At 46.0% G+C, this 20,000-nt stretch overlaps 2 protein-coding genes across 2 annotated transcripts in view; one reads left to right on the forward strand and one right to left on the reverse strand.

The window, feature by feature from the left end:
- Positions 1–2,803, forward strand: part of LOC117731917 (proline-rich protein 5-like) — a 17,494-nt gene extending 14,691 nt beyond the window's left edge. Inside the window, exons 9-13 of the mRNA XM_034534470.1 lie at positions 915–1,126; positions 2,322–2,378; positions 2,462–2,518; positions 2,619–2,692; positions 2,791–2,803. Of these exons, the coding sequence (XP_034390361.1) occupies positions 915–1,126; positions 2,322–2,378; positions 2,462–2,518; positions 2,619–2,692; positions 2,791–2,803 (413 nt within the window). The remainder of the gene's footprint in view (positions 1–914; positions 1,127–2,321; positions 2,379–2,461; positions 2,519–2,618; positions 2,693–2,790) is intronic.
- A 5,095-nt stretch (positions 2,804–7,898) lies between these two features.
- Positions 7,899–20,000, reverse strand: part of LOC117732611 (GRAM domain-containing protein 2A) — a 34,096-nt gene continuing 21,994 nt past the window's right edge. The window contains exons 3-12 of the mRNA XM_034535654.1: positions 18,049–18,106; positions 16,613–16,685; positions 14,574–14,677; positions 12,867–12,965; positions 11,532–11,603; positions 11,400–11,459; positions 11,138–11,273; positions 9,987–10,080; positions 8,476–8,577; positions 7,899–7,966 (exon numbers count right to left, since the gene is read on the reverse strand). Coding sequence (XP_034391545.1) covers positions 7,918–7,966; positions 8,476–8,577; positions 9,987–10,080; positions 11,138–11,273; positions 11,400–11,459; positions 11,532–11,603; positions 12,867–12,965; positions 14,574–14,677; positions 16,613–16,685; positions 18,049–18,106 — 847 coding nt within the window. The 3' untranslated portion in view covers positions 7,899–7,917. The remainder of the gene's footprint in view (positions 7,967–8,475; positions 8,578–9,986; positions 10,081–11,137; positions 11,274–11,399; positions 11,460–11,531; positions 11,604–12,866; positions 12,966–14,573; positions 14,678–16,612; positions 16,686–18,048; positions 18,107–20,000) is intronic.

The raw sequence follows: 20,000 nt of genomic DNA on the forward strand, positions 1-20,000 counted from the left end.
GTAACCTTAATTAATTAATATTAATATGTAACTTTAATTAATTAATATTAATATGTCAATTTAATATGTAACTTTAATATTTAACTTTATTATTTAACTTCAATATTTAACTCACCTGTGTTTACCTGCACACCGCTTAATGACTTATTTCAACTGGATGCTGATGGTGCATTCAGGCGCTCGTGGAAAACTCCGACGTCCGACACCAAGTGTCTGCAGCTCGTTTGACTCGTGATGGAAGCAAGGGGTCAGAGGTCAGAGGTCAAGGGGCGTGGCTCTGTCGTAATCGCTGTTTAAATCCTCTCAGCAGGAGGCGAGCCGCTTAATTTGCTGTTAATCTGCTGGTGTGTGTGTGTGTGTGTGTTTGTGTGTGTGTGTGTTTGTGTGTGTGTGTGTGTGTTTGTGTGTGTGTGTGTGTTTGTGTGTGTGTGTGTGTGTTTGTGTGTGTGTGTGTTTGTGTGTGTGTGTTTGTGTGTGTGTGTGTGTTTGTGTGTGTGTGTGTGTGTTTGTGTGTGTGTGTGTGTTTGTGTGTGTGTGTGTGTGTTTGTGTGTGTGTGTGTGTGTACTATACACACCTGAGAAACAAACATCTAGTTAGTTTTTGACGTGTAGTTATATTCAGTTTATTTATTTTCTTCCTCATTTAATCTAGAAAATTTCAGAAAATAGTAAAAAAATACACAAAAAAATAAAAGATCTTAAAACTCAAAGTGATGTCATCATATAACATGTTTACCGAAACCCTAAAATGTTCAGTGAGTCAGCATATCGATCGTATCGATCGTATCGAGTGTGTATACATATACATGTGTATATATATATATATATATATATATATATATATATATATGTAGACATTATGATGTGTTTATGACCCTTTTTAATGACGCCGTGTTGTCCCGCCTCCTCGCCAGCGCCTCGCCACCGCTTCCGCCCAGAAGTGTCCGTCACGCAGCACCACGCCTCCTCCTCCGACTCCTCCTCGCTGTCCCCGCTGGTGGAGCAGGAGGGCGAGGCCTACCTGGAGAGGTCCGGCGGCGTGCGGCGCCACACGGTGGCCAGCGGGCACTCCGACGTCCGGCTGCTGTCGGCGTCCGGCCGGATGGAGGAGGACGGAGGGGGCGGGGCCAGGTTTCTGGTGGGGGGGGGGGCGATGGGCCCGAGGACGTTCTCCGGACAACTGGACATGGGGGAGTCTCCGAGGGGAGGAGCCATCTGCCTTCCTCACAGCTAGCAGGAGGGCTGATGGGACGTGAGGACACAGGAGACGAGAGGACACAGGAGACGAGAGGACACAGGAGACGAGAGGACACAGGAGACGAGGGGACACAGGAGACGAGGGGACACAGGAGACGAGAGGACACAGGAGACGATGGGACACAGGAGACGAGAGGACACAGGAGACGAGGGGACACAGGAGACGAGAGGACACAGGAGACGAGAGGACACAGGAGACGATGGGACACAGGAGACGAGGGGACACAGGAGACGAGAGGACACAGGAGACGAGAGGACACAGGAGACGATGGGACACAGGAGACGAGAGGACACAGGAGACGAGAGGACACAGGAGACGATGGGACACAGGAGACGAGAGGACACAGGAGACGAGAGGACACAGGAGACGAGGGGACACAGGAGACGAGAGGACACAGGAGACGATGGGACACAGGAGACGAGAGGACACAGGAGACGAGGGGACACAGGAGACGATGGGACACAGGAGACGAGAGGACACAGGAGACGAGGGGACACAGGAGACGAGAGGACACAGGAGACGATGGGACACAGGAGACGAGGGGACACAGGAGACGAGAGGACACAGGAGACGAGAGGACACAGGAGACGATGGGACACAGGAGACGAGAGGACACAGGAGACGATGGGACACAGGAGACGAGAGGACACAGGAGACGAGAGGACACAGGAGACGATGGGACACAGGAGACGAGAGGACACAGGAGACGAGAGGACACAGGAGACGAGGGGACACAGGAGACGAGAGGACACAGGAGACGAGGGGACACAGGAGACGATGGGACACAGGAGACGAGGGGACACAGGAGACGAGAGGACACAGGAGACGAGAGGACACAGGAGACGATGGGACACAGGAGACGAGGGGACACAGGAGACGAGAGGACACAGGAGACGAGAGGACACAGGAGACGAGAGGACACAGGAGACGATGGGACACAGGAGACGAGAGGACACAGGAGACGATGGGACACAGGAGACGAGAGGACACAGGAGACGATGGGACACAGGAGACGAGAGGACATAGGAGACGATCATACTGTGTCCTCATACCGTGTCCTCAGACGGTGTCCTCAGACGGTGTCCTCAGACTGTGTGTCCTCAGACTGTGTCCTCATACCGTGTGTCCTCAGACTGTGTGTCCTCAGACTGTGTCCTCATACCGTGTGTCCTCAGACTGTGTGTCCTCAGACTGTGTCCTCAGACTGTGTCCTCGGACTGTGTGTCCTCAGACTGTGTCCTTAGACTGTGTCCTCATACCGTGTGTCCTCAGACTGTGTGTCCTCATACCGTGTGTCCTCAGACTGTGTGTCCTCATACCGTGTGTCCTCAGACTGTGTCCTCATACCGTGTGTCCTCAGACGGTGTGTCCTCAGACTGTGTCCTCAGACTGTGTGTCCTCAGACTGTGTGTCCTCAGACTGTGTCCTCAGACCGTGTGTCCTCAGACTGTGTGTCCTCAGACTGTGTCCTCAGACTGTGTGTCCTCAGACCGTGTGTCCTCAGACTGTGTCCTCATACCGTGTGTCCTCAGACTGTGTCCTTAGACTTGGACTCATCCTGTGGTCAGAACCAGACTGCAGGTTCTCTTGTAAATATGTTTGTCTTTTAGGATTGTTAATGATAAATAAAGATTGATTCAATTCAAACAGTGTTTTCTTCAGACAGCTAAGTAGTAATACCACAATGTATAAATACTCATGCTGGAGTTGTTCTACTCTGTGGTATTGCTACTATATTATAACTTTCATGTAGTGTTGGTTCTGGTGCCCCCTGTGGACTAAAGTGGTAGTGTTGGTTCTGGCGCCCCCTCTGGACTAAAGTGGTAGTGTTGGTTCTGGTGCCCCCTGTGGACTAAAGTGGTAGTGTTGGTTCTGGTGCCCCCTGTGGACTAAAGTGGTAGTGTTGGTTCTGGTGCCCCCTGTGGTCTAAAGTGGTAGTGTTGGTTCTGGTGCCCCCTGTGGACTAAAGTGGTAGTGTTGGTTCTGGCGCCCCCTCTGGACTAAAGTGGTAGTGTTGGTTCTGGTGCCCCCTGTGGTCTAAAGTGGTAGTGTTGGTTCTGGTGCCCCCTGTGGTCTAAAGTGGTAGTGTTGGTTCTGGCGCCCCCTGTGGTCTAAAGTGGTAGTGTTGGTTCTGGTGCCCCCTGTGGTCTAAAGTGGTAGTGTTGGTTCTGGTGCCCCCTGTGGTCTAAAGTGGTAGTGTTGGTTCTGGTGCCCCCTGTGGACTAAAGTGGTAGTGTTGGTTCTGGTGCCCCCTGTGGTCTAAAGTGGTAGTGTTGGTTCTGGTTCCCCTGTGGTCTAAAGTGGTAGTGTTGGTTCTGGTGCCCCCTGTGGACTAAAGTGGTAGTGTTGGTTCTGGTGCCCCCTGTGGACTAAAGTGGTAGTGTTGGTTCTGGTGCCCCCTGTGGACTAAAGTGGTAGTGTTGGTTCTGGTTCCCCCTGTGGTCTAAAGTGGTAGTGTTGGTTCTGGTGCCCCCTCTGGACTAAAGTGGTAGTGTTGGTTCTGGTTCCCCCTGTGGACTAAAGTGGTAGTGTTGGTTCTGGTTCCCCATGTGGACTAAAGTGGTAGTGTTGGTTCTGGTGCCCCCTGTGGACTAAAGTGGTAGTGTTGGTTCTGGTACCCCCTGTGGACTAAAGTGGTAGTGTTGGTTCTGGTGCCCCCTGTGGACTAAAGTGGTAGTGTTGGTTCTGGTGCCCCCTGTGGACTAAAGTGGTAGTGTTGGTTCTGGTACCCCCTGTGGACTAAAGTGGTAGTGTTGGTTCTGGTGCCCCCTGTGGACTAAAGTGGTAGTGTTGGTTCTGGTGCCCCCTGTGGACTAAAGTGGTAGTGTTGGTTCTGGTACCCCCTGTGGACTAAAGTGGTAGTGTTGGTTCTGGTACCCCCTGTGGACTAAAGTGGTAGTGTTGGTTCTGGTGCCCCCTGTGGACTAAAGTGGTAGTGTTGGTTCTGGTGCCCCCTGTGGACTAAAGTGGTAGTGTTGGTTCTGGTGCCCCCTGTGGACTAAAGTGGTAGTGTTGGTTCTGGTGCCCCCTGTGGTCTAAAGTGGTAGTGTTGGTTCTGGTGCCCCCTCTGGACTAAAGTGGTAGTGTTGGTTCTGGTGCCCCCTGTGGACTAAAGTGGTAGTGTTGGTTCTGGTGCCCCCTGTGGACTAAAGTGGTAGTGTTGGTTCTGGTGCCCCCTGTGGACTAAAGTGGTAGTGTTGGTTCTGGTGCCCCCTGTGGACTAAAGTGGTAGTGTTGGTTCTGGTGCCCCCTCTGGACTAAAGTGGTAGTGTTGGTTCTGGTGCCCCCTGTGGACTAAAGTGGTAGTGTTGGTTCTGGTGCCCCCTCTGGACTAAAGTGGTAGTGTTGGTTCTGGTGCCCCCTGTGGACTAAAGTGGTAGTGTTGGTTCTGGTGCCCCCTGTGGACTAAAGTGGTAGTGTTAGTTCTGGTGCCACCAGGGTCAATTGTTGTGATGTGACTGAACGAACCCTTTAAAACACCAGTCACACAACAACAACAACAACAACAAACAGCCTCCTGTGTCCTGAGAGGTAAGGTCACTGGTGAAAGTATTAGTTCTTCTGTTTGTACTGCAGTAATACACAGACTGTGTATAAGTACACAGTCTGTGAGTGTTTTACCTGCTCAGGTTTAACAGCCTGACTGCTCTCTTTATAGCTCGACCTCTGACCTCTGACCTCTGACCTCTTCAACTGAATCCTCAAAGCCTTCAGATTAATTAGATGGCATCAGATCTAATGAAGTACAAGTACATCAAGGTTGTACTTAAATACAACAGCTGACATATTTAATCCTTTGGAAGTCTGCTGATATGAAATATGTCCCTTCATCTTCATCATCCTCACCTTCATCATCATCATTATCACCATCATCTTCATCATGCTCATCATCACAATCATCCTCATCACCATCATCTTCATCATAATCACCATCATCTTCATCATCCTCACCTTCATCATCATCATTATCACCATCATCTTCATCATGCGCTCATCATCACAATCATCCTCATCACCATCATCTTCATCATTATCACCATCATCCTCATTATCCTCACCTTCATCATCATCATCATCACCATCATCCTCATCACCATCATCTTCATCATTATCATCATCCTCACCTTCATCATCATTATCACCATACAAACTAAAAACACATCTTAGTGACTACACCTTGAATAGGGAAGGTAGAGCCGTAGTAGCACTTTGTAGTTTAACACTTTAGCAGCACTTAAATGTCCCTTACTGATAGCAGTTTGTAGTTTAACACTTTAGCAGCACTTAAATGTCCCTTACTGATAGCACTTTGTAGTTTAACACTTTAGCAGCACTTAAATGTCTCTTACTGATAGCACTTTGTAGTTTAACACTTTAGCAGCACTTAAATGTCTCTTAAATGTCTCTTACTGATAGCACTTTGTAGTTTAACACTTTAGCAGCACTTAAATGTCCCTTACTGATAGCACTTTGTAGTTTAACACTTTAGCAGCACTTAAATGTCTCTTAAATGTCTCTTACTGATAGCACTTTGTAGTTTAACACTTTAGCAGCACTTAAATGTCCCTTACTGATAGCACTTTGTAGTTTAACACTTTAGTAGCACTTAAATGTCTCTTACTGATAGCACTTTGTAGTTTAACACTTTAGCAGCACTTAAATGTCTCTTACTAATAGCACTTTAGTAGTTTAACACTTTAGTAGCACTTAAATGTCTCTTACTGATAGCACTTTGTAGTTTAACACTTTAGCAGCACTTAAATGTCCCTTACTGATAGCACTTTGTAGTTTAACACTTTAGCAGCACTTAAATGTCTCTTAAATGTCTCTTACTGATAGCACTTTGTAGTTTAACACTTTAGCAGCACTTAAATGTCCCTTACTGATGGCACTTTGTAGTTTAACGTTATTGAAGAAATTGTACTTGCTTGATTCTTGTTGTTCTGAGTTTGGACTCATGGTTTAATGCACTTATTGTAAGTCTCTTTGGATAAAAGCGTCAGCTAAATGACATGAAATGTAATGTAATCTTCATCATTATCACCTTCATCATGCTCATCATCACCATCCTCTTCATCAACATCCTCTTCTTCATCACCATCCTCTTAACTATCATCATAATCATCATCCTCTTCATCTTCATCATAATAGAGCACCACATATGGATCCCTCCGCCACTGAAAATAGTCCTCCTGTTTTTAATCTTCTCAATATAATTCATGTTCTCTGATCAGTGATCAATAACATATCAATAAGATTTAAGGGACGTTCCAAACATTTAACTGTAAAATGTTATTAACGATCATATCGGAAGTAAAAACCGTTGCTGATTATTTATTTTTCTGGCACTTTGTAGATCTAAAAAAATAAAGTCTGACTTTTAATAATAATTTATTTTTGATATTTTTATTCACATCTCAACGAATTGCTTACAAAAGTTTTACCAAATGTAATCAATAATTAATAATAATCAATAGTTACCGTCTGACAGCGGATATAAAACTCATTTTAAATTAATTGAAGCTCTAGTAGTGAAATGCATCCTGGGAGTCGTAGAACAAACGTCCAATCACAGAGCTTCAAATCGGGCCATGTGATCCGAGTCTTTAAGGACTTGAAATGAATACATTCAGCCCTCTGACTGGCTTCTTCTCCGTAGCAACAGCAGCAGAGGCTCATGGGTAATGTAGTTCCTCAAAGATTGAACTTCATCTGGAGGTTTCTGTTTTCCGAGTTTCCTCCAAAAAACAAAAACACCAACGAGTAAGAAGTCATCACGGAGCAGCCTGTGGTATTTATACTCAGTGGTGGAGGAAGTATTTGGAAACTTTACTGCAGTAAAAGTACACTGAAGTATTACCAGCAGTAAAAGTATTGATTGATCGGATGTTGCGTTTATCAGATAATCTATTTGATAAAAAACATACAAAACAGTAAATTAGTTCATTTTAACCCCATTGACAATAATAATAAATATGATATAATTAAACATATCTTATCATATATGTAAACACATACTTTTAAAAATAATATATATATACTGTATACAAGATATAATTATAATATATGTAATCAATATAATATAAATAGATGTGATATTCTATTGAAATCACTTTTAACCTTGAAAGTAAGTTTTCATAATAAATCACGATCTGACGATCTTTTATTTTTAGATGAATAAATAAAGTAATTTATCAACAACAACATGATTTATTCTGATTTAATGTGAAGAAGTGAAATAATCAGAATATAGTTTTTACAGTTTACCAGAAACATGTCGTCCATCGCCCCCTTTCCGGAGAGATGTGACACACACACACACACACACACACACACACACACACACACACACACACACACACACACACACACACACACACACACACACACACACACACACACACACACACACACACACACACACACACACACACACACGTTATGTTACAGCACGTCGTCCCTCCTGACTTCGACGTGACCTCTCCATGACCTCTCACTCGGGAGGTCAAAGGTCGGCCCCCAGTGTCTGTTGACTATCGTGACGTCTCTATGGTGACCGGGTCAGAGTGCGGCCACTGCGGCCGTCCGCTCGCCGCCCCCTGGTGGGAAGTCTATGTAAGTGCAGGTTTTTTCTTCTTTTCCCCAATTGGCTCCCGGCGTCAGGTTCCTGTCCTCTGATTGGCCAGCCAGCAGGGTAACTCCCCACACCTGGAACAGGAAGAAGAAGGTTTCATCCTAATTACTTCAATTAAAGGAGTAAAACAATGAATCATCAAAAATATAACAAGTAGTTTAACATGTGAAATACTTTGTATACTGCAGGTTAGATAGTATTATTATAGTATAATACTGCATTGTAGTTTGTTAAAAGCAGCCTGGAAAAGTACTTTGTAGTAGTGGAGTAAAAACTACTTTGAAAAGTAAAAGTACATCAATATAAAACAATCCTCAGAGGTATTAGTGTGAGCTGATACACAGAAGTACTTTGAAGTATCGGAACTGACTTCATTCTATCATTCATAAGTATTCATGTATTATTTAATTATAAGCATGACTGAAGGTCAAATATGTTTTATCTGAATTCATCATTCCAACAGACAACGTACATCATTATATTGATGTACGTTTACTTTTCATTGCAGTTTGATCCACGACGGATCTGATTGGCTCCCTGAGTCTTACGCTCCGGATCCGACCTTTGACCTCCAGAAGCTTACCTCTCTCTGGGCGCCGGCTGGCTGCTCAGGAAGCTCATCTGCTGCTCCAGGCGGCACACTCGGAAGGCCAAGTAGCAGGAAGACAGGACGAGCAGGCAGACGCTGAGAGACAGGCAGTCAACAGGCGGTCAACAGACAGTCAACAGGCGGTCAACAGGCGGTCAACAGACAGTCAACAGACAGTCAACAGGCGGTCAACAGACGGTCAACAGACAGTCAACAGGCGGTCAACAGACAGTCAACAGGCGGTCAACAGGCGGTCAACAGACAGTCAACAGACAGTCAACAGGCGGTCAACAGGCGGTCAACAGGCGGTCAACAGGCGGTCAACAGACAGTCAACAGGCGGTCAACAGACAGTCAACAGGCGGTCAACAGGCGGTCAACAGACAGTCAACAGGCGGTCAACAGGCGGTCAACAGACGGTCAACAGACAGTCAACAGGCGGTCAACAGGCAGTCAACAGGCGGTCAACAGGCGGTCAACAGGCAGTCAACAGACAGTCAACAGACGGTCAACAGACGATCAACAGACGGTCAACAGACGGTCAACAGACAGTCAACAGACGGTCAACATACAGTCAACAGGCGGTCAACAGACGGTCAACAGACAGTCAACAGGCGGTCAACAGGCGGTCAACAGACAGTCAACAGACGGTCAACAGGCGGTCAACAGACAGTCAACAGACAGTCAACAGGCGGTCAACAGACAGTCAACAGGCGGTCAACAGACAGTCAACAGGCGGTCAACAGACGGTCAACAGACAGTCAACAGGCGGTCAACAGGCGGTCAACAGACAGTCAACAGGCGGTCAACAGGCGGTCAACAGGCAGTCAAAAGACAGTCAACAGACGGTCAACAGGCAGTCAACAGACGGTCAACAGACGGTCAACAGACGGTCAACAGACGGTCAACAGACAGTCAACAGGCGGTCAACAGGCAGTCAACAGACAGTCAACAGACATACAGTCAACAGACGGTCAACAGGCGGTTAACAGACGGTCAAAACGTGGTCAACAGATGGTCAAAGGGCGGTCAACAGACGGTCAAAAGGCGGTCAACATGTGGTCAGCAGGCGGTCAACAGACGGTCAAAAGGCGGTCAGCAGGCGGTCAACAGGCGGGCAAAAGGCGGTCAACAGGCGGTCAACAGACAGTCAACAGGCGGTCAAAAGGTGGTCAAAAGGTGGTCAAGAGACAGTCAACAGAGAGTCAACAGACATTTAAAAGGCGGTCAACAGATAGTCAACAGGCGCTCAACATACGGTCAACAGACGGTCAAAAGGCGGTCAACAGACAGTCAACGGTCTAACTAACTAACTATTAACTTTATAGCATATATATACATATATACACACACATATATAAATATAAACAGACACATATATATATATATATATATATATACACTATACAGTTAATATCTTTAGAGTCTACAGTATGAATCTCATAATATAAAACAAACACATTCAGGTTTCCGTAGTTTTCTGGTGAATGTGTTTTGTGTACTCACAGCAGGATGAAGAGTCTCAGCAGCTGGTTCTCCATGTGACCCAGTTCAGGTACTGGTTCTGTCAGCAGGATGGTCTCTGTCTCCAAACTGCTGTCTGCTCACACACACACACACACACATACACACACACACACACACACACACACAGACACACAGACACAGACACACACACAGACACACAGACACACAGACACACAGACACAGACACACACACAGACACACAGACACACAGACACACAGACACAGACACACACACAGACACACAGACACACACACACAGACACATACACACACACAGACATACACACACACACACACAGACACACACACAGACACACACACAGACACACACACACAGACACACACACACAGACACACAGACACACACACACACACACACAGACACACACAGACATACACACACACACACACACACACACACAGAGACACACACACACACACACAGAGACACACACAGACACACACACACACACACACACAGACACACACACAGACACACACAGACATACACACACACACACACACACAGACACACACACACACACACACACACAGAGACACACACAGACACACACACAGACACACACACAGACACACACAGACACACACACAGACACACACACAGACAGACATACACAGACACACACACGCACACGCACCACACACACACCAGGTGAGCCTATGGTGGGGAGGGGTCAGGTGAGCCTATGTGGGGGGGGGGGTCAGGTGAGCCTATGTGGGGGGGGTCAGGTGAGCCTATGTGGGGGGGGGGGCAGGTGAGCCTATGGGGGGGGGGTCAGGTGAGCCTATGTGGGGGGGGTCAGGTGAGCCTATGGTGGGGGGGGTCAGGTGAGCCTATGTGGGGGGGGTCAGGTGAGCCTATGTGGGGGGGGGGTCAGGTGAGCCTATGGGGGGGGGGTCAGGTGAGCCTATGTGGGGGGGGTCAGGTGAGCCTATGGTGGGGGGGGTCAGGTGAGCCTATGTGGGGGGGGTCAGGTGAGCCTATGTGGGGGGGGGTCAGGTGAGCCTATGTGGGGGGGGTCAGGTGAGCCTATGGTGGGGGGGGTCAGGTGAGCCTATGTGGGGGGGGTCAGGTGAGCCTATGTGGGGGGGGGGTCAGGTGAGCCTACCTGTGAGCGTGTGCGTGAGGAAGGGCGTGTCTACAGCGAGGCCGGGGGAGGAGCTACCCAGCAGGTCTGGGAGGGAGGAGGAGACGAGGGGGAGCGAAGGCTTCCTCCTCCACGTCAGCACCTCGGGGAACTCGTCCTGTGGGGGGGGAAGTACTTTATGAGTAGTACTCTGGTTACGAGTATTTTAGAGGTTTATGAGTACTTTAGAGGTAACAGGTCGGTGTACTCATCACAGTACTCTGCAGTATAAATACCTCCTCACCATGGACAGAGAGCTGGGCTCCTCCAGGTACTGCTTCAGGCTCAGACTCTTCCCGTTCACCTGAAACAGAAGCAGTCAGACAGGAAGTGGCCGGGACACAAACGGAGAACTGAGGTCGGCCGAGCATCGAACCTGCAGGTGAGTGCAGATCCTCCGCAGGACGTCGTACACGCTGTCTCTGGACAGCAGGGACACGAACACGTACTGCGGAGAGACAAACAGGAAGTGACCTCATCCTTCCTCCTCCACACTGTGACAACGTGACGTTTAAACAACGTCATGTCAAAGAAGTGGACGTAGTGGTTTGTGCATCCAGAAGAGGGCGGAGCTAAGTACAACCAAACGCTGATTAAGACGTTGCTAGGCAACCAACATTTTTAATGAAGTGAAAACACGCCGTGAAAGAGTTATAAAAGAACTAAAACACGGACAACGTGGTGTCGACCTGTCAATCACTGTGTAGCCCCGCCCCTAAAGCATCCCCTGCTTTATGGTCTGTTTGACTCTAAATGACCATAATTTACTAAATGAACATCATTCTGTATTGAAGAAGACTTGAAACTAGAGATTGAGACCAAAAACTAATGTTTACAATGTTTACTGAGGGAATACATCAAGAGAAGTAGAGTCATTTATATAGACTTCTATACAACCAGAGGAGTCGCCCCCTGGTGGTCAGGAGAGAGAATGCAGCTTTAACACATGAAGCATAGACTTCTATACAACCAGAGGAGTCGCCTCCTGGTGGTCAGGAGAGAGAATGCAGCTTTAACACATGAAGCATAGACTTCTATACAACCAAAGGAGTCGCCCCCTGGTGGTCAGGAGAGAGAATGCAGCTTTAACACATGAAGCATAGACTTCTATACAACCAGAGGAGTCGCCTCCTGGTGGTCAGGAGAGAGAATGCAGCTTTAACACATGAAGCATAGACTTCTATACAACCAGAGGAGTCGCCTCCTGGTGGTCAGGAGAGAGAATGCAGCTTTAACACATGAAGCATATACTTCTATACAACCAGAGGAGTCGCCCCCTGGTGGTCAGGAGAGAGAATGCAGCTTTAACACATGAAGCATAGACTTCTATACAACCAGAGGAGTCGCCCCCTGGTGGTCAGGAGAGAGAATGCAGCTTTAACACATGAAGCATAGACTTCTATACAACCAGAGGAGTCGCCCCCTGGTGGTCAGGAGAGAGAATGCAGCTTTAACACATGAAGCATAGACTTCTATACAACCAGAGGAGTCGCCCCCTGGTGGTCAGGAGAGAGAATGCAGCTTTAACACATGAAGCATAGACTTCTATACAACCAGAGGAGTCGCCCCCTGGTGGTCAGGAGAGAGAATGCAGCTTTAACACATGAAGCATAGACTTCTATACAACCAGAGTTGCCTGATTTATTCCCTCAGTAAACATTGTGTACTAATACTAATGACGTGGTGTCTCCGGCCTGAACCCGTCCGGTACCTTCTGTGCCGTATCCATGGTGATAGCCAGGCCGTTTGGCACCAAGCCGGCCGTCTTGTGTTTCTTTACCAGCCGAACCGACACCACGGGAATACACACCTGCAGGTCCAGAGAGGAATAACACATGAGACCTTTATTGTGGTAGGCAAAGCAAACACTTCCTGTTCCCTCTGCCGCTGGACAGAGATGTACTGAGTAGAGGAGAGTACTACACTAAGATGTACTAAGTAGAGGAGAGTACTACACTAAGATGTACTAAGTAGAGGAGAGTACTACACTAAGATGTACTAAGTAGAGGAGAGTACTACACTAAGATGTACTAAGTAGAGGAGAGTACTACACTAAGATGTACTGAGTAGAGGAGAGTACTACACTAAGATGTACTAAGTAGAGGAGAGTACTACACTAAGATGTACTAAGTAGAGGAGAGTACTACACTAAGATGTACTAAGTAGAGGAGAGTACTACACTAAGATGTACTAAGTAGAGGAGAGTACTACACTAAGATGTACTAAGTAGAGGAGAGTACTACACTAAGATGTACTAAGTAGAGGAGAGTACACTGCATGAAGCTCTAATGTCCGTCTACCTCATCTTCATCTTCATCTTCATGTAACGCATTAAACAGAACTCAGTTCATTCAACATGTTGATTATTATATTTAAACAGATTTAAATGTGATTTTAATAATAGTTAATTACTTTAAAACATTGGACATTCGTTCTGCTGTTGAGGTCTTTGAAAGCGTTGAACCCGACAGCGACCTTTGACCTTTCACTAGTTAGTATGTAGTCATCACTGAAGCTTTAGATGGATGAATCTCTTGATCACTTGTATCATATTTATCTTCTGAACTCTGTTTGTTGTTCTGGTCAACATAATAATAATGTGTCAACATAATGTGTCAACATAATGTGCTGCTACAAACTGACCTGAGACCAGAGACTTTAGCTTCATCCATCTTGGAAAGAGTTGTTTTTAATTAGCCCGACTCTTAAAGGGACAGGGTCTTAAGGAGACAGGGTCTTAAAGGGACAGGGTCTTAAAGGGACAGGGTCTTAAGGAGACAGGGTCTTAAAGGGACAGGGTCTTAAAGGGACAGGGTCTTAAGGAGACAGGGTCTTAAAGGGACAGGGTCTTAAAGGGACAGGGTCTTAAGGAGACAGGCGCTTAAGGGGACAGGGTCTTAAAGGGACAGGGTCTTAAAGAGAAAGGTTCTTAAAGGGACAGGGTCTTAAGGAGACATGGGCTTAAGGGGACAGGGTCTTAAGGAGACAGGGGCTTAAGGGGTCAGGGTCCTAAAGGGACAGGGTCTTAAAGGGAAAGGTTCTTAAAGGGACATGTTATTAAAGGGACATGTTATTAAAGGGACAGGGTCTTAAAGGGAAAGGTTCTTAAAGGGACAGGGTCTTAAGGAGACATGGGCTTAAGGGGACAGGGTCTTAAGGAGACAGGGGCTTAAGGGGTCAGGGTCCTAAAGGGACAGGTTCTTAAAGGGACAGGGTTTTAAAGGAAACGGTTCTTAAGGGGACAGGGTCTTAAAGGGAAAGGTTCTTAAAGGGACATGTTATTAAAGGGACAGGGTCTTAAAGGGAAAGGTTCTTAAAGAGGCAGGGTTTTAAAGGAAAAGGTTCTTAAAGGGAACGGTTCTTAAGGGGACAGGGTCTTAAAGGGAAAGGTTCTTAAAGGGACAGGTTCTCCACTCGCCTTGATGTCTTTACCAAACAGGTTTGCATAGAAACACAGCCAGTTCCTGGAGATGTAGAGTCGTCCCTGCAGCAGGATGTCTCGCAACAGAGCACACGAATACACTGCAGAAGAAGAAGAAGAAGATGAAGAAGAAGAGAGCAGGTAGGTCCAGGTGGATCAGACAGGAAGAGAGACTTTCACTGCGTCCCTGATCAAATAGTTTCATCAGGAGCTGGAAACAAGTTTCTGTAATGGAAACTAGTGAAACTAGGGTTTAGATAAGGTGAGGACAGGTGATAGATCAGGTGACCGACAGGTGATGGATCAGGTGACAGACAGGTGATAGATCAGGTGACCGACAGGTGATGGATCAGGTGACAGACAGGTGATAGATCAGGTGACCGACAGGTGATGGATCAGGTGACCGACAGGTGATAGATCAGGTGACCGACAGGTGATGGATCAGGTGACAGACAGGTGATAGATCAGGTGACAGACAGGTGATAGATCAGGTGACCGACAGGTGATAGATCAGGTGACCGACAGGTGATAGATCAGGTGACAGACAGGTGATAGATTAGGTGACCAACAGGTGATGGATCAGGTGACCGACAGGTGATGGATCAGGTGACCGACAGGTGATAGATCAGGTGACAGACAGGTGATAGATCAGGTGACAGACAGGTGATAGATCAGGTGACAGACAGGTGATAGATCAGGTGACAGACAGGTGATAGATTAGGTGATAGATCAGGTGACAGACAGGTGATAGATCAGGTGACCGACAGGTGATGGATCAGGTGACCGACAGGTGATGGATCAGGTGACAGACAGGTGATGGACCAGGTGACAGACAGGTGATGGATCAGGTGACCGACAGGTGATAGATTAGGTGACCGACAGGTGATAGATCAGGTGACAGACAGGTGATAGATCAGGTGACCGACAGGTGATGGATCAGGTGACCGACAGGTGATAGATCAGGTGACAGACAGGTGATGATTAGGTGACAGACAGGTGATAGATCGGGTGATAGATCAGGTGATGGATCAGGTGACAGACAGGTGATAGATTAGGTGACAGACAGGTGATAGATTAGTTGACAGACAGGTGATAGATCAGGTGATAGATCAGGTGACAGACAGGTGATAGATCAGGTGATAGATCAGGTGACAGACAGGTGATAGATTAGGTGACAGACAGGTGATAGATCAGGTGATAGATCAGGAGACTGACAGGTGATAGATCAGGTGACTGATAGGTGATAGATCAGGTGATAGATCAGGTGACAGACAGGTGATAGATCAGGTGATAGATCAGGTGACAGACAGGTGATAGATCAGGTGACAGACAGGTGATAGATCAGGTGACAGACAGGTGATAGATCAGGTGATAGATCAGGAGACAGACAGGTGATAGATTAGGTGACAGACAGGTGATAGATCAGGTGATAGATCAGGTGACAGACAGGTGATAGATTAGGTGACAGACAGGTGATAGATTAGTTGACAGACAGGTGATAGATCAGGTGACAGACAGGTGATAGATCAGGTGACTGACAGGTGATAGATCAGGTGACAGACAGGTGATGGATCAGGTGACTGACAGGTGATAGATCAGGTGACTGACAGGTGATAGATCAGGTGACTGACAGGTGATAGATCAGGTGACAGACAGGTGATAGATCAGGTGACTGACAGGTGATAGATCAGGTGACAGACAGGTGATAGATCAGGTGACAGACAGGTGATAGATCAGGTGACAGACAGGTGATAGATCAGGTGATAGATCAGGAGACAGACAGGTGATAGATTAGGTGACAGACAGGTGATAGATCAGGTGATAGATCAGGTGACAGACAGGTGATAGATTAGGTGACAGACAGGTGATAGATTAGTTGACAGACAGGTGATAGATCAGGTGACAGACAGGTGATAGATCAGGTGACTGACAGGTGATAGATCAGGTGACAGACAGGTGATGGATCAGGTGACTGACAGGTGATAGATCAGGTGACAGACAGGTGATAGATCAGGTGACTGACAGGGACTCCTCACCTTTCATCAGGATCTCCTCTTTAGGAACCGTCTGGAACAGTTTGTGGTACTGAGAGTTGTACTTGCTGACCGTCTGTGAAGAAATAAATAAATATGGACACAAAATCCAAACCATGCAGATCTCTGTGGCGGGCGACGGGGTTCCACTGGGCTCTGCTGTTGGTCCTCTACTGTTCACGTAAATAACATTTATTCCTTATCGAGACGTCAACGTTTATGCAGACGATGCTGTTTTTTACGCCCCAGACGTCATCTTCAGAAACGTCATCCTCTTCATCGGGCACTTATTTCTAATACAAATAAGACATTCAGACTTTAAATCTAGTAATTTAGCTTATCAAAGGTTCATATTCAACATCTATTAATATAAACTCTTTTAAAGTCTGTAAACAAGTGGGCGGAGCTTGTACTTGTGTACGTAGGAATTCTATAACACAGTTCATCTGATGGTTGTTTGTTTTATGGATTCTTTGTTGATTCTGGTTGTCTGGCTTTATTTGTGTTGTTTGTGATGAATATTTTTGAGACCACCTGATGAAATAAAGAGAAATAAATCAATACACTAGAAATATTTGTTTCTATTTTCAGTATCACAGAATGCGTTATCCTTTTCTGGAGAGGCTGACGGGACGTTTATCAATATTTATGATGACTAATACTTCAAGTGCAGCAGTTTACTCAACAGAAACTAAACTGCAGCTCTCTGGAATATTAATGTTGTTCCTGACATGCGAGTCAGAAGTTACATCATCTCAATACACCTTTATTCTCTCACTTCCTGTCTTCCGGTTCCCGTCTGAAACAACAAAGACTGAAACAACAGAAAGCAGCGACGCCGCCTCGAGCTTCTGAAACGGAACGTTTGGGTCAAACTACAAACAACAAACAACATCACAGATAAAACACACCTTTTATTTGACACAACTCTTTAACAATAAACCTAGATGTTGTTGTTCATGATTCATCAGTTGATTATATTTAGTTATGTGTGTGTGTGCATGTGTGTGTGTGAGGGTGTGTGCGTGCATGTGTCTGTGAGGGTGTGTGTGTGTGTGTGCGTGTGTGTGTGGGTGTGAGGGTGTGTGCGTGTGTGTGTGCGTGTGTGTGTGTGCATGTGTGTGTGTGAGGGTGTGTGCGTGCATGTGTCTGTGAGGGTGTGTGTGTGTGTGCGTGTGTGTGTGAGGGTGTGAGGGTGTGTGCGTGTGTGTGTGCGTGTGTGTGTGAGGGTGTGTGTGTGTGAGGGTGTGTGCGTGTGTGTGTGTGTGTGTGTGAGGGTGTGAGGGTGTGTGCGTGTGTGTGTGTGTGTGCGCGTGTGTGTGTGAGGGTGTGTGTGTGAGGGTGTGTGCGTGCATGTGTGTGTGCGTGTGTGAGTGAGTGTGTGTGTGTGTTGACATGTCGTCATCTTTAGGTCAGTGTGTGTTGAGTGAAGGACTCACTGATCCTCTGTAACACTTTTTCACGTCTTCGTAGGAAAGATCATCGATCAGCTGCAGCCTGCAAGACACAAAGCATCCCTAACATCTCATCTCTAACATCTCATCTCTAACATCTCATCTCTAACATCTCATCTCTAACATCTCATCTCTAACATCTCATCACTAACATCTCATCTCTAACATCTCATCTCATCTCTAACATCTCATCTCTAACATCTCATCTCTAACATCTCATCTCTAACATCTCATCACTAACATCTCATCTCTAACATCTCATCTCATCTCTAACATCTCATCTCTAACATCTCATCTCTAACATCTCATCTCTAACATCTCATCTCTAACTCTTTAAACCACGTCATCTGACTTCTGACTCCTCTTACCGTCTCTTTATTTATTTGTTTGTTTGTTTATTTGTTTATTTACCAGGCACAGAGCACATTTATCATCATTTCAGTTTCGGAGTTAGCTAGAGAGCTAATTTAGACCTTAGAAACTTGAGCACACACACACACACACACACACACACACACACACACACACACACACACACACACACACACACACACACACACACACACACACACACACACACACACACACACACACACACACACACACACACACACACACACACACACACACATTTGCCTCAGCTTTCATGCAAATGGTTCGTGAAACGACGTTCATGCAAAACCAGAATCAGATTATTAATGTTATGAGTTCTGTGTGAAAGTACTTGGGCTCAAGTACGAGGTTGATGTACTTCCTCATGATACTTTACTACTTAGTACACAGACAGTATCTACATTAATAAAGTACATTAAAATGATCTCATATGTATTTCTTATTACTATAATATTCTTTAATAATACAACACTGTGAAAGGAGCCGTATAACTAGTACTTTTATTTGTGATACTTTAACTTCACAGTAACATTGTGAAGTATTTTTTACTTTTACTTGAGTACTTCTTTCCCCGCTGATCATTATTAACTGTGTACCACTTGTGTTAGTTTGGTCCACTGGAACACAGAGTGTGTGTGTGTGTGTGTGTGTGTGTTTGAAAGGAGTGATTGTCCACAGAGACACACACACACACACACACACACACACAAGATATAAAAGAACTAATTATGCGCCGCTAGCTGAATGGAGGCCGTGGAGCAGAGAGAGAATCCCAGTTCACACTTTTTAAAAGTGAAGTCGTCGTTTGAACACAAACTGAAACCTGATGATTCAGTTTCATAGAAACACGTTTAATTCTATTGTGTTTGCTTCGGCTACATTTGGAGCATTTCTGGGGCACGTAGACATTTTTAAAACTAACCATATTTGGCACGCTTGTCAAATTTGTGCAATTCATAGTCACATTTTTGCAATTCATAGTTGCTCTCTAGCGCCCCCTAAAATGTTGACCGGCGACGCCCCTCACCCAGAACGTGTGATTGACTTGAAATGTTTCACACATGTCCACCTCCACCTGCTCTCAGACTCCTAAGCTCCGCCTACTTAGATTTTCTGCCATTTTGAATTTTGTGAAAAACACATAATTGACTTTCTTAGCTACATGCTTGGTCCAAATCAACAAAACCTGATATCAATCAAATCATTGAAGCCAGCTGACGTAGAATATGTCAACTGTTTATTTATATCTCATTGTGGTAAAGATCTATGGCCCAATGAACATCTTAGGGGCGTGTCTTGTTTTTCAATGCTCATAGCGTCAACACTATTGGGAATAATCACTTTGAAATATGTCTCCTAAGTGCACATGGCATGCCTTAACTTGCAAAAAAACGTGTGCGATTTGAACACTAGGGGGCGCTACAATAATTTGCTGAAGTTGGCCGTTTTTCGCGTTTTTAGCTCGTTTTTGCCACTTTTTGCCGTTATACATTTAACGTTATCTCCCACAAAAAAATTCCGATCGACTTCAATCTTCTTTCCAG

This window comes from Cyclopterus lumpus, chromosome 6 (assembly GCF_009769545.1).
Source record: "Cyclopterus lumpus isolate fCycLum1 chromosome 6, fCycLum1.pri, whole genome shotgun sequence".
Classification (NCBI taxonomy): Eukaryota; Metazoa; Chordata; class Actinopteri; order Perciformes; family Cyclopteridae; genus Cyclopterus; species Cyclopterus lumpus.